The 26,943-nt window shown below is 45.4% G+C and overlaps 1 protein-coding gene across 2 annotated transcripts in view; it reads left to right on the top strand.

The window, feature by feature from the left end:
- The window catches only part of LOC126456755 (uncharacterized), a 190,858-nt gene that overhangs the window by 85,623 nt on the left and 78,292 nt on the right, over nucleotides 1-26,943 (top strand). For both annotated transcript variants that reach the window (XM_050092501.1, XM_050092502.1), the window contains one exon: nucleotides 14,730-15,015. In XM_050092501.1, coding sequence (XP_049948458.1) covers nucleotides 14,730-15,015 — 286 coding nt within the window. The remainder of the gene's footprint in view (nucleotides 1-14,729; nucleotides 15,016-26,943) is intronic.

Here is a 26,943-nt window from a genome sequence, read left to right as displayed (position 1 = left end):
TCAATGCTAAGAAATACGACCCCCAAATCGTTCCCCTCCCTGGCCACACCATGGGAGGAAAGCCAGGCTAAGGATGGCAGTGAAGCTTATTCACCACGGTACCTTGTATGTACGAGAGTTAATGGGGAATCTTTCCTGTCCATGAAGCCTCAGTTTTTTTTGTGGAGCATTTGGAGGACAAGTTCGGGGAGGTGGAGGGCTTGTGCGAAATGCGCTCTGGGTCAGTCTTGCTAAAATCATCATCCTCTGCCCGGTCACGGATATTACTCGCTTGTGACAAGTTGGGGATATTTGTGTTACCATCACACCCCATAAGAGCTTAAATATGGCCCAGGGTATTATATTCCATAGGGACCTTTTGTAGTCTGAGGACGAGCTGTGCGCCAATTTAGAGTGGCGAGGTGTTCATTTTGTCTGGCGTGTCTGTCGAGGTCTGAGGGATAATCGGGTTGCCACCGGTGCCTTCATCTTGGCCTTCGAGGGTGGCACATTGCCTGAGAAGTTTAAGGTGAACGTCTGCTGCTGTGACGTGAAGCCATGTATCCCTCCCCAATGCCGTGCTTTAAGTGCTGTAAGTTCGGCCATGTGTGTACCCGCTGCACTTCCAGCGTCACACGTTGAGATTGTGGACGTTGATCACATCCAAATACTGTATGTGCCCCACCTCCCATCTGTCTCAATTGCGGAGAGCATCATTCACCTTGCTTGCCAGACTGCAGGATTTTAGAGAAAGCGAGGAAAATCATGGAATATAAGACCCTGGACCAACTGACCTATACTGAGGCTAAGAGAAAATTTGAACGTGTACTTCCTGTGGCTATGACATCCTCTTATGCCGCCGCTACGAGAACAGTTGTCGCCCCATCAGTTCCTTGCATTCCTGTCACCTCTCGGCACCAGAAGGCTACACCTGCCCCCTTGATGGTGGGGGCCGAGGGCTGCTCCACTTCGGGAGCAAACCACCCCCCCCCCCCCCCCCCCCACACACACACACACACACACACACACACACACACACACACACACACACACACACACACACACACACACCAACACACGAGCGCGCGCGCGGGAAATCAGTCCCAACTTCTGAGCTGGAAAAAGCATAATTTTTCTTCAGCTCCGCTTGCTAGGAAGGGGTCCCTCGGGGCACTCCCCAAGTTTCTGCTAGTGAGAAAGATAACACCCACCAGAGCCCAAAAGCAGCTGGTTATAGGGCTTCACGCTCATTCTCAGTCCCAGAAACTGAATCAGTGAAGTCGTCCTAGCCGGGGAAACCAAGAAACAGTGAGAGATATCCAAAAAGAAGTTCCCCAAGACAAAGGTAATTGCGGTGGCGCCCATGCCACTGCTACCAAAAAGCTCTGCATCTGTGGATGAAGTGTAGATTCTGGTGTCTGCTGAGGACCTAGATCTCGCCAGACCCTCACATGCAGTTGATATAGATTGCCCAGGCAAAACGTCGGTGGCAGCAGGTGACGCTGAGGCGTAAACTGCCTAATTGAATGTTCTGTGCCTCCCAGGTCTCACGATCATGTCATCCTCCAGTGGAATTCAGCGGTTTCTCCCACCGCCTTGTTGAGCTACAGCAACTGTTAAGCTTTACACCTGCTTTCTGCATTGCTCTCAGCACATCTGGTTCCTGGCAATGCGGGCCCGTACCCTCCGCAGCTATAAGGGATATTACAGGAACTGTTGTGACTGTAATCAGGTGTCAGGTGGAGTTTGCGTTCATGTCCTATAAGCAGTCTGTAGTGCAACTGTGCCCCCTTCAAATCCCTCTTAAAGCTGTGGCTGTCAGAATAAGGACAATGCAGGAAATAACTGTCTGCAATGTGTATCTTCCTCCAGATCGTGCCATATCCCTGAATGTATTAACTGCACTGTTTGATCAACTCCTTAAACGTCTCCTACTTTTGGGAGATTTCAACGCCCATAACCCCTTGTGGGGTGGCACCGTGCTTACTGGTCGAAGCAGAGATGTCAAAACTTTACTTTCTCAGTTTAACTTCTGCCTCTTAAATACTGAGGCAGCCACACATTTCAGTGTGGCTCACTGTAGTTACTCGGCCATTGATTTATCAATTTGCAGGCCAGGACTTCCCCCGTCTATCCATTGGAGAGCACATGACGACCTGCGTGGTAATGACCACTTACACATCTTCCTGTCACTGCTCCGGCATAAGGTCCATGGACACCTGCCCAGATGGGCTTTAAACAAGGCAGACTGGGAAGCCTTTACCTCTGCTGTCATTGCTGAATCTCCCCCCACAGGGTAACATCGATGTGATGGTTGAGCAGGTGACTAAAATTGTTTCTGCAGCAGAAAACACGATCACTTGCTCTTTAAGGTGCCTGAGGCGTAAGGCAGTGCCTCGGTGCTCGCCTGAAAAAGGAGTGTCAGCGAGCTCTACAGTGGCAAAAGGAGCACCCTTCCCTGGAGCACCACGTAGCCATCAAACGGCTCCATGCCCGCATTTGCCAACTTGGCAAACGACAGAAACAGGAGTGTTGGGAGAGATATGTCATGACCATTGGGTGCCACATGTCAATTCCAAAGTCTGGTCGAAGATCGAACGTGTTTTTGGGTACCAGACCCCAACAGGAGTTTCCGGAGTTAAAATAAATGGTGTTATCTACAGATGCAAATGCGATTGCCGAGCACTTTGTTGAGCTCTAGGCTTGAGCCTTTGCATTGGAGAATTACCGCCCCAGCCTTTCGCACTCTCAAACGGCAGCTGGAAGGGAAAGTCCTCCCGTTCACTACACGCCACAGTGAACTCTATAACGCCCCATTTACAGAGTGGGAGCTCCTCAGTGCCCGTGTACATTGCCCTGACACAGCTCCTGGCCAAATCGGATCTACAGACATATTATTAAGCATATCTCGACTGACTATAGGCGACATCTCGTGATCTTCAACTGGATGTGGTGTGATGGCGTCTTTCCGTCACAGTGGCGGGAGAGCACCATCATTCCGGTGCTCAAACCTGGTAAAAACCCGCTTGATGTGGATAGCTATCAGCCCATCAGCCTCACCAATGTTTTTGGAACGTATTGTATGTTGGCGGCTGGGTTGGGTCCTGGAGTCACATGGCCTGCTGGCTCCAAGTCGGTGCTCTACCACTGTCCCTCGAGTCTGCTATCCGAACAGCCTTTCCCATATGCCAACATCTGGTTGCCATCTTTTTTGACTTATCTAAAGCATACGACTCGACCTGGCGACATCATATCCTTGCTACATTATACGAGTGGGGTCTCTGATGCCCACTCAAATTTTTATCCAAAATTTTCTGTTGCTTCATGTCCAAGTTGGTGCCTCTCATAATTCCCCTCCATATTCAGGAGAAGGGGTCCCGCAGGGCTCTGTATTGAGTGTCTCTCTATTTTTACTGGCCATTAATGGTCTAGCAGCAGCTGTAGGGCTGTCTGTCTCAGCCTCTCTGTATGCAGAAGACTTCTGCATTTCGTACTGCTCCACCAGTACTGGTGTTGCTGAGCAGCGCCTAAAGGGAGCCATCCACAAGGTGCTGTCTCGGGCTCTAACGCACCGTTTCCAGATTTTGACTGCAAAGTTGTGTGTCGTGCACTTCTGTTGGCATTGTACCATTCACCCGGAACCAGAACTTCACGTTAATGACGATCCACTCACTGTAGTGGAGACACATTGCTTCTTAGGACAGGGTTTTTACGCCTGATTGACTTGGCTTTCTCACCTTTCTCACCTTCGTCAGCTTAAGCGGAAGTGCTGGCAGCACCTCAATGCCCTCTGCTGTCTGAGCAACACCAACTGGGGTGCAGATCGCTATACACTGCTGCAGCTCTACAGAGCCTTTGGTCTATCCTGTCTAGACTGTTAGTCTGGTTTATGGTTTGGTGGCACCCTCAGTGTTGAGTTTACTCAACCCAGTGCACCACTGGTGTTCGCCTTGCAACAGGAGCTTGTTGGATGAGTCCGGTTACCAGCGTCCTTGTGGAGGCCGTAGTCCCTCCGTGTTGCACATGTTCATAGTTCTCCTGCCCATCCAAATCACAATCTCCTTTTCCCCCCCATGGCGGTTCATATCCAGCATCGGTGGCCCAGGTCAGGGCTTCAAATTGCAGTTTGTGTCTGATCTCTTCTTCCTGAACTGGAGTCCTTGCCCTTACCACCTATACTTGAGGTCCATTCATGTACATCTCCACGGTGTACACCTAGGCTGCGGCTTGGACCTTCCACGTGGCCCTAAGTACTCAGTTACCCCGCCGCTCTCTGCTGCTCTCCTCTGCCACTTCCTCCTTATTCTTGACGTGTACAGATGCCACAAAGTGGTTTACACCAACGGCTTGATGGCTGATACTCATGTCGGCTTCGCATATGTCCGTGGAGGACGTATTGAACGTATTTCCTTGCCCGATGGCTGCAGTATTTTCTCGGCCGAACTGGCGGCTGTATCTCGTGCTCTTGAGCACATCTGTTCATGCTCTCGGGAGTTGTTTCTTTTGTGTACAGACTCCTTGAGCAGCCTATAAGCTATCGACCAGTGCTACCATCATCTACCTTTGGTAGCTACCATCCGGGAGTCCATCTACGCCCTGGAATGGTCCAGTCATTCAGTGGTGTTTGTTTGGACCCCAGGTCACGTCAGACTCCCAGGCAATGAACTTGCCAACAGGCTGGCCAAACAGGCTATGTGAAACCGCTTATGGAGATCTGCTTCACTGCAACTGACCTGTGTTTAGTATTGTGCCGCAAGGTTTTCCGGCTTTGGGAGATGAAATTGGCATAACCTCAGCACACACAACAAACTGTGTGCTGTTAAGGAAACTACGAATGTGTGGCAGTCCTCCATGCGGGCCTCTCGCATGGACTGTGTGATTCTCTGCTGGCTCAGCACTGGCCACACTTCAGCGACACACTGCTACCTCCTGCGCCACGATGACCCACCTCAGTGTTGATGCGGTGCCCAGCTGACAGTGACCCATATCTTGGTGAGCTGTCCTTCTTTGGCTGTTCCACAGCGGATTCTTCAGTTACCTTACTCGTTTAGCTGACGGCACCTCATCGGCTAATTTAGTTTTACGTTTTATACAGGACGGTGGGTCTTACCATTCCTTATAAGTTTTAGTACTTGTCTCTTGTCTGTTTGTGTTCTCCACTCTAATGCTTTTAGGGTGGATGTTTTAATGTGTCGCAGAGTGGCTGGCTTTTCCTCTTTATTCTCGTGGTCAGCCAGCCGTGGTCATCTGCTCTTGTTTTTACCCCCTTCTACCTGTTCCTTGCTTCTCTCTGTGGTTTTCTTTTCCTGTTTTGTTAATAATAATGTTGGTTGTCCTTCTGTCATTCTTCTGGTTCTTCCTTTCTCCTGTTATTGTGGTGTACATCTCCCCCTGCCCCCCTCGTTCAAACTGACCGACCAACATTTGCAGTATATGCTGGTGGTAAAGTGATAAACAGCTTGCAGCATGAACCTAAAGCATCACATTTGGAGGCAAGCATTTGCATAATTTTTTACATTGCATTTTGTGTGTTTTTTAATAGTAAGTGCCTTGTAGAAGCACAATAACAGTCTACTTCCCTCAAATGTCAGTAACAGCAGATCCACTCACACACATTCTTGTGGTAAAGCTATCAGCCAGCTGCCGTCACTGCAGGCTGCGCTGTTCCCGTCTCTCACAGGCAGTGTATCTGCTACTGCTCTAATTTTGACAATTGTTAAGCTATTAAATGTTTTTGAGTTTCTATGTAAAATGTCTATAATTGAGATAATTAATAATGTGCAGCATGCAGTCACAGGCGATACAGATAGGATGTCAGATTTTTGACTTCCACAAATAGGAGGGAAAAATGGAATAGAAAGGGAAGGTGAAGTAGATGAAGATGAGATGGGAGATGCAGGTAGTGCTGTAACAACAACACAGATCACTGAGAGACCTAAGTTGAAACAGGACCATGATTTAGACAATATTCCTTCTGTAGTACTGAGATCCTTGGGAAAGGCGGCCACGATAAGCGTATTCTATCTGGTATGCAAGGTATGAGACAGGTGAAATACACCCAGACATTCAGGAAGAATGTTGTAATGCTAATTCCAAAGAAAACAGGCACTGACAGATGCAACTATTACTGAAATATCAGTTTAATAACTCATGCTTGAAAAATATTGATGCAAATAATTTACAGAACATTGGAAAAACTGATAGAACACTCCCTCCCCCCCAGGGGGTCCACAACTCTTTTGTGGACACGTGCGTAGCGAGCACGGGACCCCGAGCTAATGTGGCCCTCCTTCCTTTCCGGGCTGCATACCTTCCCTTCCCTTTCCGCATCCCTCCCAGTCCCCCATCTTTGCCCCCCCCCCTCACCTCTGGCTCTTTCCTTCCCTTTCTCCCCCTCTGGGAGTATGGTTTGTGCCTACGTCCGGAGACGGAGCTCGAAACTGTTCCACATTCCTTGCTTTCTACACTTGCAAGTCCTCGTCCTTCCTCTGTCCTTCTCTTTTCCTTCCCTCTTCTCCTTGCCCTTTTCTCCGCTGCAGCGTTTGAGACCCCCTCTTCTTTCCTTTCCCTTTCTCTTTTTTCCTCCCTGTGCGTGTCTGAAGGCCGACCCACGCACTTCCATGCGTAGCCGGTGACGGGGTAACGCGTAATTCCCCGCCCCGGGTAGACAGGTAGGACACGTACGTACCCCCTGGTAACGGCCAGGCCCAGGGAGGGGTGATTACCCGAGCTGATACCTTCCGAAAGTGCCGATTGGTCCCTCCGTCCGTTTGTCGGGAGGTGTGACCTGAGGTGTGAACAATCACCTAAGGCAGGTGTGCCCTCGGTGAGGGCCCCCACAAGGGAGGAGCGCGCCATCGGAGACGCCGGTAATCATAGGGGATTCTTCCACAATGGTTTCCTCACCTTCCACTATGTCTGCTCACAAACGTAAGTTCACTGAGTCTCAGCCACAGACGGTTCTTCCATCGTTGCCACAGTTCCTTGTTGTTTCTCGGTCTGACGAAGGTCACGACTTTTCCACGGTCAACCCTTCCATTATTCAGAAACGTGTCGACGCAATTGCGGGTCCTGTAAAGTCTTGTTCCAGATTACGGAATGGTACCCTGTTGTTAGAAACACACAGTGCCCTCCAGGCTCAAAAATTGCTGCGTACTTCTCTGCTCCACACTTTCCCTGTCCGGGTGGAACCGCACCGTACCTTAAATTCCTCGTGTGGAGTCGTTTATACACGCTCCCTCGATGGATTGTCTGACAAAGAAATTCAGCACTACCTGTCTGACCAGGGCGTCACGGCTGTTCATCGGGTTATGAAAAGGGTTGACTCGAACATCATTCCAACCCGCACTGTCTTCTTGACATTTGACAAAGTTCAACTCCCATCAAAAATCAAAGCAGGCTATGAGATAATTTCCGTTTGCCCTTATGTACCAGACCCTACGCGTTGCTATCGATGCCAGCGGTTCAATCACACCAGCTAGTCCTCTTCCAATCCGGCCAAATGTGTTACATGTGGCAAGGATGCCCATGAGGGTGCTTGTCCACCTCCATCCCCTCGCTGCATCAACTGTATGGGTGACCACGCTGCTTCCTCTCGAGATTGCCCCGTTTTTAAGGACGAAAAGCTCATCCAGGAAATAAGAGTGAAGGAAAAGGTGTCGACCTTTGCTGCTCGAAAGTTACTCGCCAGTCGAGCCCACCGTGCCTCAGAAAGGAAAATACAGCACTGTCCTTGCTTCTCCTCGGCCAACAAAGGAGGCGGCCACGCAGACTTGCGATCTCACCTTTAGTACCACGGTCGTCAGATCGGCCAGTGCAAAGATCGCCCGTTCAACCTCACCACTTTCGCCTGCCCACTCTATGGCTCACCCTTCGTCGGGTTCTGCTAAATCTCGAACCCAAAAGTCTGACGCCAAGTCTTCGAAAAAAGAGCATTCTCGCGAAGAGTTTTTACGTACCGCAACTTCACAACCATCGGTTCCTCCTTCATCTAAACATCATACTTCCAAGAAGGCTACGAAGAAACAGTTCCTCTCCTCCGCCAAGGCGTGTCCCATCTACGGCACCACCTGGCGGAAATCGCCCTCGGCCATCTTCTGTGTCGCCGAGGCGCACTGCTGGTGGCCGGTCAACTGGCCGATCGTTGGTGGCAGGAGCTGCTCCTGACCAACCTATGGATCAGGATCTTCTGCCGTCGACTGAATGCCATTCCATGCTGTCGGTCGCAAGCTCTGAGCTGTCGTTGAGTTGACAGCACCCTTGGTCACGTTCCTCCATCTTCTGTTCACCCTATGTCCATTATCCACTGGAATATCCGCGGCATTCGAGCCAATCGGGATGAATTGTCGATCCTCTTACGACCCTACTCGCCGGTCATCTTCTGTCTTCAGGAAACAAAGCTGCGTCCCCATGACCGCTTTGTTCTCCCTCATTTTCAGTCCGTCCGATATGACCTCCCCTCTGTTGAAGGCACTCCAGCCCATGGAGGACTCATGATTCTGCTCCATGATACTCTCCATTATCACCCAATCCCCTTAAACAGTTCCTTCCAAGCTGTCACCGTCCGTCTTTCCCTTTCTGGATACACGTTCTCTCTTTGTACGGTATACATTCCATCGTCCACACCAATGGCACGAGCTGATCTCCTTCATCTTCTTGGTCAGCTTCCACCCCCCTATTTGCTGGTTGGGGACTTCAATGCCCACCACCCGCTTTGGGGATCTCCACATCCTTGTCCACGTGACTCACTATTGCTAGAAGTCTTCCACCAAGCGGATCTAGTCTGCCTCAACACTGGGGTCCCCACATTTTTGTCTGCCTCCACGACAAATTTATCTCATTTGGACCTTGCGGTCGGTACTGTTCCGCTAGCTCAGCGCTTCGAATGGTTCGCCCTTGATGATACACACTCGAGTGACCACTTTCCATGTGTTCTTAGACTGCAGCCTCAACTGCCATATATGCACTCGCGACGCTGGAAGTTTGCCCAAGCCGATTGGACACTTTTTTCGTCTCTAGCGACATTCGATGACCGTCGCTTTCCCAGCGTCGACGATCAGGTCTCACATGTTACCGACGTTATTCTCACAGCTGCGGAACATTCAATACCATGCACCTCCGAATTGCCCCGGCGCCCCCCAGTTCCTTGGTGGAACGAGGCATACCGTGACGCAAAACGTGAGCGGCGACGTGCTCTTCGCATTTTCCGTCACCATCCAACTTTGGCCAACTGTATCCGATATAAGCAGCTCCGTGCGCGATGCCGTCGCGTCATCCGCGATAGCAAGAAGGCAAGCCGGAAATTCTTTATTAGCTCATTTAACACCTTCACTCCCTCCTCGGAAGTTTGGAGTCGGCTTCGACGGTTCTCAGGCGCGCCTAGTTTCTCCCCGGTCTCTGGGCTCACTGTCGCGCATGATACCTTAGTGGACCCCGTCGCAATTTCTAACTCATTGGGTCAGCACTTTGCTGAGATTTCGAACTCTTCAAATTACCCGCCAGCGTTTCTCCCGAAGAAACGTGCAGCGGAAGTGCGACATCTTGCTTTCTCCTCTCAAAATCACGAAAGCTACAATACTGTTTTCTCGATGCGGGAACTCCAACATGCCCTCTCTTCTTCTCGCTCCTCCGCCCCAGGACCGGATGGTATCCATGTCCAAATGTTGCTGCATTTATCAACCCATAGCCTGCGTTACCTACTTCGCCTTTATAATCGAATTTGGACCGACAGTACCTTTCCCAGGCGATGGCGGGAAGCTATTGTCGTTCCCGTTCCGAAACCTGGAAAGGACAAACATCTCCCCTCTAGCTATCGCCCCATTTCTCTCACGAGTAGTGTCTGTAAGGTTTTGGAGCGTATGGTGAATTACAGTTTAGCTTGGTGGCTGGAATCCCGCAGTCTTTTAAAACCAGCCCAATGCGGATTCCGAAAGCATCGTTCTGCCGTTGACCATCTTGTTGCTCTCTCCACTTATATCATGAACAATTTTCTCCGGAAACGCCAAACGGTAGCAATATTTTTTGATCTGGAGAGAGCATACGATACCTGTTGGAGGACAGGCATCCTCCGCACACTGTTCTCTTGGGGCTTTCGAGGCCGGCTGCCCCTTTTTCTTCACGAATTTATGGCAGAGCGCACATTTAGGGTGCGGGTGAACACTACTCTCTCCCGTACTCTCTCCCGTACTTTCTCCCAAGAAAACGGGGTACCCCAGGGCTCCGTGCTGAGTGTTGTACTGTTTGCCATCGCCATTAATCCAATTATGGATTGTCTCCTTCCTGATGTCTCGGGCTCCCTCTTTGTGGACGATTTTGCGATCTACTACAGCTCTCAACGGACAAGCCTTCTTGAAAGACGTCTTCAAGGATGTCTCGATCGCCTCCACTCGTGGAGCATCGAAACCGGCTTCCGTTTCTCACCCAGTAAGACCGTTTGTGTTAATTTTTGGCGACGTAAGGAGTTTCTTCCGCCCTCCTTACATCTAGGTCCTGTCAACCTTCAGTTTTCCGACGTCGCTAAATTCTTGGGTCTTATGTTTGACAGAAAACTGTGCTGGTCCTCCCACGTTTCCTATCTTTCGGCTCGCTGTCTGCGTTCCCTTAACACCCTCCGTGTCCTGAATGGTACCTCCTGGGGAGCGGACCGAGTAGTCCTCCTCCGCCTCTATCACGCCTTAGTGCGCTCGAAATTGGGTTATGGAAGCATAGTCTACTCCTCTGCTCGGCCGTCTATTCTTCGGCGTCTTGACTCTATCCACCACCGTGGATTACGTTTAGTGTCTGGAGCTTTTTACACCAGCCCTGTGGAAAGCCTTTATGCTGAGACTGCTGAACCTCCGCTGTCCAATCGGCGGGCAGTCCTTCTGAGTCGTTATGCTAGCCATCTGTCTTCCATGCCTGCTAATCCAGCCCATGACCTTTTTTTCGACGCCTCCTTTGATGTCGGGTATGCAGGCCGCTCCTCCTCCCTACTACCCCCGAGAGTCCGCTTCCGTCAACTGCTCCATTCTCTTTCCTTCCGCTTTCCTAAAACCTTCTTGACAACTTGGGGTACAGCACCGCCTTGGCTCCGTCCCCGGATCGACTTGCTCAGAGACCTATGTCACTTGTTTACCGTCGGGCATTTGCTGCTCTATGTGCACAAATGACGGAAGCCACATTTATTTACACCGACGGCTCGAAAACATCGTTAGGTGTAGGGAGTGCCTATATTGTTGGCGACACCCCAAATCACTTTCGGCTTCCCGACCAGTGTTCGGTTTATACTGCGGAGCTTTACGCTGTTCTCCAGGCTGTCCACTACATCCGCCGCCATCAGCGGATACAGTACGTAATCTGCTCAGATTCTCTCAGCTCTCTCCTAAGTCTCCAAGCTCTTTACCCTGTGCACCCTCTGGTCCACCGGATTCAGGACTGTCTGCGCTTGCTCCACTTAGGGGGCGTCTCAGTGGCGTTCCTCTGGCTCCCGGGACACGCTGGTATCTGTGGGAATGAGGCGGCCGATATAGCGGCCAAGGCTGCAGTCTCTCTTCCTCGGCCAGCTATTCAGTCTCTTCCGTTTACCGATCTACAGAGCGGTTTATGTCGCAAAGTTGCTCATTTATGGCATGTGCATTGGTCAACACTTCCCCATAATAAATTGCGGGAAGTGAAAGCCCTTCCTTGCGCTTGGACCTCTTCCTCCCGAACGCGTCGTCGGGAGGAGGTAATTTTAGCTAGACTCCGGATAGGGCACTGTCTTTTTAGCCATCGACATCTTTTAAGCGGTGATCCTCCCCCACTCTGTCCCCACTGCTCTCAGCTGTGGACGGTCAGACACCTTTTAATTGAATGCCCCTATTTTAATCCGTTACGCTCCCGTCTACAGCTATCGCCTGATCTATCGTTGATTTTAGCAGATGACACGCGCTCAGCTGACCGCGTTCTACAGTTTATTAGTGACAGGGAAATGACGTCAGTCATTTGAAGCTTTTTTTGGGGACAACCAACCCCTTTCTATAGTGGAATTTTAAGCATTCCTTCTGCTTTTAGTTTCTCAAATTTTATGACTTTGTTCCCATTGCTGCTGATTTTAAATTTCGTTTTTTTCCTGTTTCCTACGTCACGGGCTGGGCGCTAATGACCATAGAAGTTTTGCGCCCTAAAAAAAAAAAAAAAAAAAAAAAAAAAAAAAAAAACACGCTCCCTCAGGTATGATCAGTTGGGTTGTGGAGAAATGAAAGAACATGTGAGGCAGTACTGACCCTGTGACTTATCTTAAGATAGGCTAAAGAAAGGCAAGCCTAAGTTACTAGCATTTGTATGTGTAGAGAGAGATTTTGACATTGTTGAGTGGAATATACTCATTCACTATCTGAAGACAGTAGCGATAAAATAGTGGGAGCAAAAGATTATTTACCACGTGTACAAAAATATATTGCAGTTATAGGAGTTAAAGTTCAGGAGTATGAAATAAATTGGGTTTTGCCATTTATATTGTAATTCTGTGAGAGACAGCAAAGGACTAGGGAGAACAGTCGAACGGAATGATAGGCAAATGGCAAAAAGGACCCCAGTCGTAATGCTGGGAATATACCACATACGTTCTATGTACGGAAAAGCCAGTGTCTGAACAAATGGATGGTCCGGGGATACCAGCATCACCCGACAAAAGCAGTATTGCAGGCCAGGACAGGTGAAGAAATTGTGCCCGGTGAAGCACACCCCGAGAGAGACCGACCACATAATAAAATTTGACGAATAGAGATTCTTGCTGCAGAGAAGAGCTAGAGTGTTCACTTGTTTGGGAAAGCTATAGAAATTCACAAACATTACAACAGGTTTGACAAGTAAGATGAAAGCCTCGAGGTGGAGAGACCACAGATTCCCGTGGCGCAGGTAGTGAGGAGGGGGAGCCACGGCGATAACGGCCGGCGAAATGCTCGCGGGTGTCAGTGTGACTGGCACGTATAGCCTCCAGCTGCAGGAGATACCAGGTCACCACTGTTTGTGGAGGAGAAACCTTACAGTGCCAGCCATTAATGCTGACAAAATATCAGAAAATACATTAAATTTCAGTCTAAGATCCCGAGACGAAAGCTGTCAGGTGATACGTCAAGTAAGTGAGTGCAAAAGCCTCGACAGTGGTAAAGGGTAGCACAAAAAGCATTTCAGAGAAAGGGGAATTTGTTAGCATAAAATATAAATTTAAATGTTGGGAAGTGTTTTCTGAATGTGTTTGTCTGGAGTGTAGCCTCGTAACAGAGTGAAAGACGGACGGTAAGCAATTCTGACAAGAAATGAGAAGCTTTTTGTGGTCCTACTAAAGAATGCTGAGGGTTATTTTGGTAGATTAACTGAGGAGGTTCTGTATCCGATTTAGGGGAAAAAGAAATGTATGCCACAGTCTGACTGAAAAAAGGGGCTCGGGTGATGGGACACATTGTGATGTGTGAATGGGTGTTTAGTTTGGTAAGGAGGGGAGTGAATGAGTGAATGAGTGAATGAGTGAGTGAGTGAGTGAGTGAGTGAGTGAGTGAGCTAGATAGTGTGTGTGAGCAGGTGAGGAAGCTGAGGGACGAGCACAGTAAGCATGTTCAAATGGAAGTAAGTAGCTGAAGTTAACTGGAGGTTGAGAGTCGAGCAGGATACAGTGAAGTGTGTCAAACCATTCTTAGGACTAAAGACCATAAGAGTAAAATGAAAAATCTTTTAAAAAGCTAACTAGTGTGCAAGTGGGTGAGAACTTACATTGTTCAGTGGTGCACAGTAATCAGTCATATTGAGTATTCATAAATAAGTGAAAAATTACATAGTGCAGAATGCGAAAATAATCTTTCAGATAAGTTTAATAACCTGAATTTAGTTTCAGCTATTTGCAACTTCATTGAACATAAGACAGAAGTAGAAAAACTACACCAGTGTACTTTGCCATTCCTATATATCAATTTTCAGTAATTGTCATTCATAGCCAAGAAGTTATTCCATTTTTCTGTGTTAAGCAGCATAAAAATCTCATTTTCAATAAGTGTAGCTGAACAGCTGTAATATTACTTTGTCAGCTCGATATTTTCGTAACTCCATTTGCGGCAATCAAACTCTGGTGGCATTTCCATTGAATGTGCGCAGCCCAGTATTCACTCAGTTTGTAGAAGACATTTTCTCTGGAAATATGGACAATGACAATAAATAACTGAATGCTCGCTAAAGTGAGGACAGCAGAAGCTACTGCAGAACGCAGGCATTCAAGAGGACGTGGAGGAGACACGTTAGTGGTTACTGGTGGCTTGCAGCTGTCGGCTGGAGCCCTGCATAATTGTAAACTCCCAAAGACGATGTTGTGAGATAGATGTCCAGCTGTTGTGAAAATATTTTTTGATGGCTGTTCTACTACTTTTGTGATGGAAAGAAAAGTAATTGTGATTGTAGTTCCACAGGAGATTCTTTGCGCTTGCAGAAAAAATAGGGTATAAAAAAATCATGCAACGAATGGTTCAAAGCACAAGGCTTTGCATTTACACTGCAAGCTGTTTACCGCTAAACCACGAGCACGTACTTGGACGACAGCTTGAACGGAATACAAAAATTCCTCTACAAAGCAGTGCAGATTGCCAGCTAGACTCTGAATTAAGAGGCTGGCAAGTTTATTGCCCCATCCCATTGAGCAGTCAATTTGGATTCAGTTCCTGTGAGTTGTGACAGAGGTTCCAGGTTTTTGTCGGTGAGTGAACCTGTTGGATTCCCAAGCTTCTAAATTTTTTATCCTGTTACAGGAAAGAACGCTCTAAGACGTGTAAAAACTGCCCGAGTGAAAGAAATGGAATGGAAAAGAATTTTTTGCAAAGACTGGTTAATTTGTTGATAAATCATTGCCAGAATGGTGCTGTGGAAGATACTTCAATACTTGTGACAGTGACACATGACCAGTTACGGGAGCTTTACCGACTGAAGGAGGCTGCTGATAGTGAAGCAACAGTTAGAGTGCTGAACGGAATATTTTCGTACATGACAGTACATGAGAAATCCAGCTTTTTAGCAGATATTTTCATCTCGGATGAGGTAAGTAAAGAAGGTTTATCAGTCCTAGATATACAGTTTTAATAATAATGGATGACATGACAACAATGTGCATGGTGTGTAGTGTCAATGGTGTCATAAATCATTAAAAAATTGTGGTGTAAGCAAGTGGCATATATAATAGTTTTTTATCAAATTGTATTGTTGACGAGGAGAGCGTTCATCCAGTGATTGTAATGCTGAGTTGTTATTTTCACAAAGCAGAGATAGAATGCACTGTTGTGAAGTTAGTAAGCTTGTTTCAGTAAAAAAATTTCCTGGCAAATATTTTGAGCTGTGTTGCTGCTGCCCTTTGGCAGGGCAGTGTCGACTGTCAGATAAGCACTCACAATCACTCTTCAAGAATATTCTGGTGGCTGTCGATAGGGGAATGAAATTAGTACACCAAAGTGCACTGTGCACGGAAGGTGATCCTCATTCTGTCACTGTCTGGATCTGACTGAGCTGAGCTGCATTTGTTAGTGGAGATCCCTGACCACCACCACCACCACCACCACCACCACCACCAAGCATGTAAATCATGCTGGTAAAAGCTGCATCCTAAAATGGCCAGAAATGTGGTTAATATCACAGTATGGAGGTGGTGCAAGGCTCCATGTTCATCGTATCAAAACCTTGAGAAAAGTCATCTGTTTTTGATGTGAAATTAACACACCGTACCTCAGTATTGTATTTTGGGAATCTGTCGGTTAAAATTTGGAATGTCACTACTTCTCGCTAACTCCAATGTATTTTTTAAAGACATTGCTTCTTTAATGTGCAACACCTTAAAAATCTTCATTCCTTCTGTATCTGTACATCTTTCCTGTTGGCTCGCCTAGTCTTTACAGGCTTCCCGGAAGCTGTCATCGGGAACCTCCTCAAGGCAATGCATCGAAGAGTTCTGTACCCCCTCTGATGACCTATTTGGGATCATACTTGGAAACCCACATCTTGTCATCTATAAGTATGCTCTCTAAAAAAAATAGTGTCAGTTTTTTTGTTTTTTGTTTTTGGTCAACTTGCTGTACTTCAGCATGTGGATTTCTTCTGTTCTGAGAGCACAGAGCCTTTGGGACAATCTTCATGCACACCTTTCTCATCCCTAATTTGTCTCCAAATGTGATAAATGTTAGGTTTCAGCATATTACAATTCTGTGCTATCACACATTTGGGTCTCTGCCCCTGTTCAAAACTGTTTCCATTTTATCCACGTTTTTGTGTATTTGGGATGTCAGCGATATCACTTGAAGTACTTGTCGCTGACATTTTCTCGGACCTTCTAGAACATCTCGGGCCACTCGTGAATTCTCAGTCGGGACATGGCTTCCTTCCCTGAAGGCTTCCCGAATTGGGCACTCTGTCTCGGAGCTAAATTTTTTGGTTGAAGACAAAACTCGAGCATGTATTGTCACTCAATTAATTGTCATGTCTCAATGAGTCACCAAAATGCACTGTGCATGGAAGGTGATCCTCATTCTGTCACTGTCTGGATCTGACTGAGCTGAGTTGCATTTGTTAGTGGAGATCCCTGACCACCACCACCACCACCACCACCACCACCGCCACCACCACCACTGCTGAAAACTGCATCGCTCTAGCCCGGTTGGTTCACCGGAGAATTTTATCCGTGAAACTTTTGGGACAAACACAATAATTCAGATGAAGGTCATGTCTCCAAACCTAACAGCATTCACGAGACATACACAAATTGAGCTCTTCTCGAGCTCCTAACATCTCTTGGACTATTACAGAATTCAGTGAATATTGTTTCTCCAATAACTTCAACATGTCACACAGCGGGTTGTGGCTGGCAGCCATGTCTCATTGCCTGCAGTTCCACTTTACTGTGTGTGTGCGCCACTGGAGCCACACCATACCTCAAGAGGGACTCTGGAACTCACAAAATGACCTGATTAATCATCAACATTCACTGCTAGTTGAGGTGTTACCGATTTAATAATTTTGAAAATGTGTTGTGCCTTGAGAACCAAGTTTAATGTGAAGTACAGGAATCTCATATCTCAACTGACCGGTGGTTGCGTGTGTAATATTTTTAAGGTAGGTGACCACTACCTAAACAGTAAGCATATTTCAACTAATATATATGCATTACACCAACAACCTGACAACAGCTTTCGCATCCCGCAACTACCCTCCCGACCTGGTACAGAAGCAAATAACCAGAGCCACTTCCTCATCCTCTCAAACCCAGAACCTCCCACAGAAGAACCACAAAAGTGCCCCACTTGTGACAGGATACTTTCCGGGGCTGGATCAGATTCTGAATGTGGCTCTCCAGCAGGGATACGACTTCCTCAAATCCTGCCCTGAAATGAGATCCATCCTTCATGAAATCCTCCCCACTCCACCAAGATTGTCTTTCCGCCGTCCACCTAACCTTCGTAACCTGTTAGTTCATCCCTATGAAATCCCCAAACCACCTTCCCTACCCTCTGGCTCCTACCCTTGTAACCACCCCCGGTGTAAAACCTGTCCCATGCACCCTCCCACCACCACCACCTACTCCAGTCCTGTAACCCGGAAGGTGTACACGATCAAAGGCAGAGCCACGTGTGAAAGCACCCACGTGATCTACCAACTGACCTGCCTACACTGTGACGCATTCTATGTTGGAATGACCAGCAACAAACTGTCCATTCGCATGAATGGACACAGGCAGACAGTGTTTGTTGGTAATGAGGATCACCCTGTGGCTAAACATGCCTTGGTGCACGGCCAGCACATCTTGGCACAGTGTTACACCGTCCGGGTTATCTGGATACTTCCCACTAACACCAACCTATCCGAACTCTGGAGATGGGAACTTGCTCTCCAATATATCCTCTCTTCCCGTTATCCACCAGGCCTCAATCTCCGCTAATTTCAAGTTGCCTCCACTCATACCTCACTTGTCATTCAACAACATCTTTGCCTCTGCACTTCTGCCTCGACTGACATCTCTGCCCAAACTCTTTGTCTTTAAATATGTCTGCTTATGTCTGTATATGTGTGGATGGATATGTGTGTGTGTGCGCGCGCGAGTGTATACCCGTCCTTTTTTCCCCCTAAGGTAAGTCTTTCCGCTCCCGGGATTGGAATGACTCCTTACCCTCTCCCTTAAAACCCACATCCTTTCGTCTTTCCCTCTCCTTCCCTCTTTCCTGATGAGGCAACAGTTTGTTGTGAAAGCTTGAATTTTGTGTGTATGTTTGTGTGTCTGTCGACCTGCCAGCACTTTAATTTGGTAAGTCACATCATCTTTGTTTGTATATGTATATATATATACACCCATGTTTATGATTTGGTAATCTGAATTTCCATCCTTATATTATTAAATTAAAGGTATTCAGTGAGTTTTAAACTGAAGCCTGTAGTGTTCCTGAGGTTGAACTTACAGCTCCATACTGCTGTACATGTCAGCTTTACCTGGTAAATACTTTCAGATCGCTTTCTCAAAGTTACTTTTGTGGTCTTGCTGTGCAGTGGCACGGTTCTGTTGTTGGACCTATGGCTGCGGAGAGAGATCTTTAGTCTGTCCAAACTACTAAATGACATAAACAGTTTTGTGTCAACTCTTCTGTATTACACCTGCACTGTTTTTCATGGACAACTTCAGTGAGAATAATGGGTGAACAGATCTGTCTTATTTCATAACTCGCAACAGACTAAAACTTACACATGTTGCTTAGACATTAACGAGAGGGGAGGTGTGTGTGTGTGTGTGTGTGTGTGTGTGTGTGTGTGTGTGTGTGTGTGTGTGTGTGTGTGTGTGTGTAGGGGTGGGGGGAGGGAGGAGACTGTGTTCTTATAATGATTTTTCAGTTGTTTACTATTGTATACATTCTTGTGCAAGTCTTTCTGCTCCTCAATCTGCGAGGCATTGCTGAGCTACAGCTTCCAAAGAATGAGTGGTCCACCACAACAGGAGTAGTGTTTTATTTTCTGTTATGCTTTGCCAATGTCTGAAACTGATGTGACTTCGTCTGCATGGACATAAAATGAGTGCACACAGTGGAATGTTCTGTATTTAATAACTATCTAAGTAATGTTTTCACTTCTCACAAATATCAGTTGCCTGTCTGAAGGGATAAAACTGGAACTTGTTGTTCCTAAGAATCACGTGTTACACCACCAACCAGAAAATATTCACAGAAAAATTTATTCATAATCCATAATGTTTGGTTGAAAATGAAAATTTAAGAAGCTGAACTGAAATGCTGTTGAAAATCAACAAAAATAACTGGCAAATAACTCCACATTAATACTTGTGAAAGTGAAGGAAAAGAAATAAACTATGAAAAGGCTTATTCACTTCGATACAATGTATAAAATTTTCTATGCTTACAAAACTTCACAACTCATCATGTTGGCATTACAGCAGTGCTTTCATGGTTTTTTGTTTTAATTTTAACCAACAAAAGTCGAAAAAAGCTGCATTTCGTAGGGCAGTTAGTTTGTGTATCTCAGGGCTAGTATATGGTCATATGAGCATGTAAATCAAACAGCCATAGGCCTCTTCTACGATTGCTTGTGGCAGTATTACAACCCATAGAAATAGAAAGTCCCAATTTCTGGAGAGGACATCGTTACAAACTTTGAAAATTTTCTTCCCCCCCCCCCCCCCCCCCCCCCCCCCCTCCCCTCTCATCTAGTGCAGAAACTGGTATTCTTCTCTTTTTCTGCTAATACATTTGGACCCATAGATTAACTAAAAATATGCAGTTGAGAAAACAAAACTTTTCACGTGGAAAAAGATGCAGTCCCACATCGGGCATTCTTCGTGTGTACAGGCATCTTGAAACTTATGGGAACGCTTTTGCCCCATTCGTGTCTGCATTGCATTATAGCAGCAACACATTACTGTCACTGCGCAAGTACGTCAGTCAGAGTACTTGGTTGTCCCTTACTTGACAAGAGTTCGGTTCTCTGGTCAGCATACATGGCCGCGTTGTTACAGGTGCTAACAATTTTTGTGTAGTAGTTCCTCTTGTCTTGATGAGTACAATGTTAGTGCATATCATTTGTAGTCTTTAAGAAAAGTAATGTAATATGAAAAAAATGTATAAAAGACTAACAAAATATAAAAAAGGGATTTGTTTTATTGGAGTGAGAGAATATTACACTACTAGTCATTAAAATTGCTACACCACGAAGGCGAGGTGCTACAGATGCAAAATTTAACAGACATGATGAAGATGCTGTGATATGCAAATGATTAGCTTTTCAGAGCATTCACACAAGGTTGGCTCCAGTGGCGACACCTACAACGTGCTGACATGAGGAAAGTTTCCAACAGATTTCTCATACACAAACAGCAGTTGACCGGCATTGCCTGGTGAAACGTTGTGGTGATGCCTCGTGTAAGGAGGAGAAATGCGTGCCATCATGTTTCCGACTTCGATAAAGGTCGGATTGTAGCCTATCAGGACATTGCTGCTCGCGTTGGTAGAGATCCAATGACTGTTAGTAGAACATGAAGTAGAACATGAAATCGGTGGGTTCAGGAGGGTAATATGGAATGCCGTGCTGGATCCCAATCGCCTCGTTGCAGTAGCAGTCTAGATGACAGGCATCTTATCCGCATGGCTGTGACGTATCATGCAGCCACGTTTCGATCCCCGAGTCAACAGATGGGGACGTTTGCAAGATAACAACAATCTGCACGAACAGTTCGATGTTTGCAGCAGCATGGACTGTCAGCTCGGAGACCATGGCTGCAGTTACCCTTGATGCTGCATTACAGACATGAGTGCCTGCGATGGTGTACTCGATGATGAACCTGGGTGCACAAATGGCAAAATGTCATTTTTTTGGATGAATCCAGGTTCTGTTTACAGCATCATGATGGTCGCATCCATGTTTGGTGACATTGCGGTGAACGCACATTGGAAGTGCGTATTCGTCATCGCCATACTGGTGTATCACCCGGCGTGATGGTATGGGGCCCATTGGTTACACGTCTCCGTCACCTTTTGTTCGCATTGATGGCACTTCGAACAGTGGACATTACATTTCAGATGTGTTACAACCCGTGGCTCTACCCTTCATTTGATCCCTGCAAAACCCTACATTTCAGCAGGATAATGCATGACCGCATGTTGCAGGTCCTGTACGGGCCTTTTTGAATACAGAAAATGTTAGACTGCTGCCCTGGCCAGCACATTCTCCAGATCTCTCACCAACTGAAAATGTCTGGTCAATGGTGGTTGAGCAACTGGCTCTCACAATACGCCAGTCACTACTCTTGATGAACTGTGGTATTGTGCTGCATGGGCAGCTGTACCTGTACCCGCCATCCAAACTCTGTTTGACTCAATACCCAGGCGTATCAAGGCCGTTATTATGGCCAGAGGTGGTTGTTCTGGGTGCTGATTTGTCAGGATCTATGCACCCAAATTGTGTGAAAACATAATCACATGTCAGTTCTAGTATAATATATTTGTCCAATGAATACCCGTTTATCATCTTCATTTCTTCGTGGTATAGCAATTTTAATGGCCAGTAGTGTATTATATTGAATAATAAGTGGTTTTATATAAGTCGCTTCCAGCGAAATTTTTAATATCTTACAAAACTCATATTTAAAATGTAGTAGAAAATAACTAATCAAATAATTACAAAATTCTTGATATCAATATAATAGAGGGAAACATTCCACGTGGGAAAAATTATATATAAAAACAAAGATGAGGTGACTTACCGAACGAAAGCGCTGGCAGGTCGATAGACACACAAACATACACACAAAATTCAAGCTTTCGCAACAAACTGTTGCCTCATCAGGAAAGAGGGAAGGAGAGGGGAAGACGAAAGGAAGTGGGTTTTAAGGGAGAGGGTAAGGAGTCATTCCAATCCCGGGAGCGGAAAGACTTACCTTAGGGGAAAAAAAAGGACAGGTATACACTCGCACACACGCACATATCCATCCACACATACAGACACAGGCAGAACGCTGCCTTTATATAGCATGCACCATAGCCATTCTTTCAGAACACGTACTTCAAATGGTTAATCTTGGACCTTAAGTGGTCCTTGTAGAAACAGTTTTTGCACTATATACCAATATGTTCAAAACAGCGCTCTTGTGAGCAGGATGATGGAAACTTAATAAAGGTTTGGATTTTGCTCCTACACCACATATTATGCAAATCTTGGATCTTATCAGTGGTGCAGCATCTTGCACAGGACGATGCCGACGAAGTGAGACTTGTTACGTCGCTTTTTGGCCTCGGCTAAACCTCCCAGATCTAATACCAGTAGGGAGGGGCTCTGTTTACTTTGGAAGGATGAAGATCTTATCATATTACAATCTGACAATGGAAAGGCCACTGTGGTCCTTATTACTACCGAATATAATAGTAAAATGACATCACTGTTTGAGGATAGTACATATAAATGTCTTAAATGGGACCCAACTTTGACGTACAGCAGGAAAACCATGAAGTTACTGAAGAAATCTAGGCTGCCAGACGATGTTACAAAAAATCTCATGCTCAGAGCTCCTAGACCGTCCAGGTTGTACGGACTACTGAAAATCCACAAGGATAATGTTCCCATGAGACCTATTGTCAGTGCAATTGGTTCTCCTACTTATAAGCTGGCCAAATACCTAACAAAGTTGATGACTCCTGAAGTTGGCCAGTGTTGTGAACATCACATCAAAAACTCCCAGATGTTCATTGAGAAAATCAGATTAGAGTTGGTCCAAATGACATTTTAGTCAGCTTGGATGTGATATCTCTGTTCACAAAAGTTCCTGTGGAGGACACTTTGAAAATGCTGCCGGATCTTTTTCCTCCTGAAACTATAAAGTTGTTCTGACACGTGATTACGACCACCTACTTCTTGTATTGTAACAAATTTTATGAAATGACAGACGGTATGGCAATGGGCTCTCCGTTGTCTCCATCACTGGCTAACTTTTTTATGGAGAATTTTTAGGAACGAGCATTAAACTCGGCTCCCCACCATCCATCCTTATTTTATCATTACGTTTGACGATACATTTATGATCTGGCCACACGGCGCAGAAGCTCTTGAACAATTCATGGAACACACGAACAGCATACATTCGAATATCCGGTTCACTGTCAAGATGGAGAAGGAAGTGAGACTGCCTTTTAGACATTTTAGTATGACGACGGGTGGACGGGTGTCTTGACCACTCTGTATAACATAGGCCGACGCATATCGATTTATACCTGAATGTACAGTGAGTGTTTCAATCATCCTGCTTAGAAGATAGCCATTTTGAATACGTTTGTATATAGAGCAAAAACTGTTTCTACAAGAACCACGTAAGTATGTGTTCTGAAAGAGTGGCTATGGTGCATGCGATATAAAGGCAGCGTTCTCCAAAAAAGGAAACATGAAAATGCTGCACACTCACAGGATGAAACACCGATTGTGGTTCTTCCTTTCTGTGGCGTGATTTCCAGCAAAATAGAAAGAGTCCTGGGTAGACAGGGTACGAGACAGATTTTTCGTCCTCCTAAGAAAATGGAGGAGATGATGCACCCCGTTAAGGACAATCTCTGCCTCAGGGTCCCTGGAGTTTATAATATCCCCTGTGAGTGTGGAAGCAATCATATAGGTCAGACAATTTGTACTGTTTCTGACCGCTGTGCAGAACACCAACACCATATTAAAAATTGAGAACTGGAGAAATCGGCAATTACGCAGCACAGCCTCACGAACAAACACAAAATATTGTTCGATGAAGCAAAAAATTTTGTCCCATGCCTCCATGTACTGGGATTCTGTTATTAATCCTAGGATGCATGGTGCCGAACACACAAATGAATGAATGGATATGCAGGGCCTCAAAGGAATTTAAAATTTTCCTCTTTTCATATAATCATTCTTTGGAGTTAAATTTATTTCTGTCAAATATATTGTCATATTGAGATTCCTAAGATACAGTAACAGGATCTGGTGGGACTGATTAACATTTTATTAATTTTTTAAAAAAAACTTGAAGAGTAAATTTTTATTAGTTACATCCATTTACATACAACATATACAAATAATATTATTAATTCACTTATAAGTTGCAGTTTACATTTTATAACATTTATTACAATCAATTTCTTCAATTAAAACATACTCATTATTCACAATATTATGTACATAGGCAATATTTTGACAAAAAGTTATTATTCATTGTTCACATAAAATTGCATTTTTCTTAGTTTTCAACATGTGACGAACAAGAAGCACAAAGAACGCCACTATGTTCCTTACAAATGGTGGTTTTCACTTAATGCATGTCATAGCACTTTTCCTGTGTTTATTATGCGGACAATAATTGCATCATCTTCTTTTTCCTGAAACAGGAAGTTGGTTCGGCAATGACATCTTTTTGAACACCACATCTTTGCATGGCACCAATGATTTTCTTTGGAAGATTAGGGATCTGAATACGAAGTTCCATTAGTGGTCATACCATTTCCTCTGCTAAATCTCTTAGGAACAAACGCCTTTTATCACTTCAGATGCTGGGACGTCCATCATATTCATCCATAGTGGAAATGGCTATCTTCTTGTTTATCTCTAGAAAGTGTAATAACGAATTTTCTGGTCCATTTGATCTACTCCACCCTTCGTAGAGTTATAGAACTTTATTATATCTGGTTTCTTTTTTGCACGAGTTTAATCAATGTTTCTGTCGTGATGCATTGTGCTAATGAGAACTACCGACTTTTTTTCTTTTTGGGAACATAACTCACCATTGTAATGTCACCTCTAAATGCAAACAAAGAGGAATGAATCGCTCTTGAGGCAGGTGGTTTCATCTCATTAGGAGTTTCTGGTTTATTTTGTTTGATTGCTTCTGAAGCATCTCTTCTGTCAGCTGCACACTAGTAAAGAAGTTGTCAACAGTAATATTTTTTGATGATCCTTCAATGCTTTTAGCAAGATCTTTCACCACATTCAATCAGAGATTTTTCTGAATAGGTTCATGGGGCTTCCTTCCCGTGTAAACAATTCCGTCTAAAGCATATGCAGATGTAGCATCACATAACAAAAATATGTTTATGCCATACTTGGCTGGTTTAGAGGGCATATACTGGGCGAAGCTGCATCTTCCACGGAATGGGACTAGCTGTTCGTCAACTGTGAGCGAATCGTTGGGACTCATTCTATTTCTACACTTGTCAAGAAATAGTTCCCATACATAGCGAACAGCTGCAAGTTTGTCATCTGCAGATCGAGCTTCACAGGTACACCTGTCATCAAATCTAATCATTCTCCTTATATCCTCAAATCTATTTGCTGATATGGTGGCCTTATATGTAGGATTTGCCTTTTCATCCAAGAATAATTCTCTAATAGGGACATCCCAACTCTTCTCAACACCAGAAAGCAGTAAAAGACCAAGAAAACCCTCCATTTCAGCAAGAGAAACATTTTTCCACGTTTTACCATGTAAAGCAGCCAATCTTCTGCCTTCAATATTTGTGCAGTTGATGATTTCCTCTAGTATTTCCTTGGAAATGAAATAGTCCCCAGGCATCCTGAGGTTTACAAGTTTTCAAACCATGGACTGGTCCAGGTGCCTTCTTTACGATATTATGGACAGGCGTACGAAAAGTTGCAGGAGGATCTAATTTCCAAATCGTTCCATTCCGGCTAATGTATGTGTTGTCTTCTATACCTTTTTGTGCTGGTTCTACATTTTCAGACTCTGATGAAGTAATATTATCAGAAGGACTGTCATCTGCCTCAATATTCACATCTGCAAGTTCATTGGCTGATTCTTCACTACTTACATCTTCAAAAATATTTCCTTCCTCGCAAGAATCATCTTCTTCAAATCACTGAGCCACAACACTTTCAAAATTAGCTGCATTTGCACGTACTGACTCTCTTGCTTTGCGTGTCGAAGCCATAGCAAAAGGCATGTCTCTCGAACAGCAGCCTGTGCAGCACTAAATGAGTCACTCATAACAATATGGGCCTTGCAGCAACAAACTAACTACAGTAACAATGAGGCTGACAAGAGCAGCACAGGAATACAATACTGTGCAATAATAAAACATTTGATAGCAAAAAGATCAATAATACACCAACTTCGCCAATATGTGAAAGTAGTGTGTATTATTTTTTAGTTATACTATTACTACTACAGCTACTGCTGCTGTTGGCAGTCCTGTTGCTGAAAATACCACTACAGTTATTGTTGAATTAATAACTGCTCCCAAACAAATGTTGAAGACAATATAAGCTAAAGAACATTTATAAATGTGTGAGGGCTTCTGAAGCCCTGCTTATGCATTCACGGTGTATGGGTAAACGTATTGAATTATACAAAAAACTTAAAAAGGTATCTCGTTCAGACTTGATAGGAGGAATGTCACAGTGTTAGTGAAAGAGTACTGGAAAGCAGTTTGAAATCAAACAAAAAAAAAAAATTACAGAATTTTTTTTTTTTAATGTAGACATACAAGGGCCTCAGAGGCCCTGTATATGCATCCTAGGGTTAAGGAGGCTATTGAAACAAGAATGAGCCAAAAGAACTTTAACCACGATAGTGGATACCATCTGAGCTGTGCATGGGAACGAGCACTTTGATGCAGAGAAGCAGCAGAGACGTTCCTTCCAAGGTTTATGTTCCAACGGAAGAGGTGGCGCCACCAGCACACACAGTGACACCGTCTGCGGCAGCAGTACATGATCGCCGACCAGTCATAAGCTGACCAATCAGAAGCCGCCCACGGGCTATACAAAAGGCTACCACAGCAGCAGTGAAGACAGTCAATTGCTCCTGGCAATGACGATGGAGGTAATCATCGAAAGCTCGAGATTTTATCCAGAACTGATGTGGCCAGTAACAGTTTTATCCATCTCCACCAGCCTGTGTGCCATTTAGACACATTGAATTGCAGTGGGAACAGTACATTTTGGGAAGGTCTGCTGTGGAATGCC

Source organism: Schistocerca serialis, chromosome 2 (assembly GCF_023864345.2).
Source record: "Schistocerca serialis cubense isolate TAMUIC-IGC-003099 chromosome 2, iqSchSeri2.2, whole genome shotgun sequence".
Lineage (NCBI taxonomy): Eukaryota > Metazoa > Arthropoda > Insecta > Orthoptera > Acrididae > Schistocerca > Schistocerca serialis.
The sequence above is the reverse complement of the archived record's forward strand: the minus strand, read 5'-3'. Positions and strand labels throughout refer to the sequence as shown.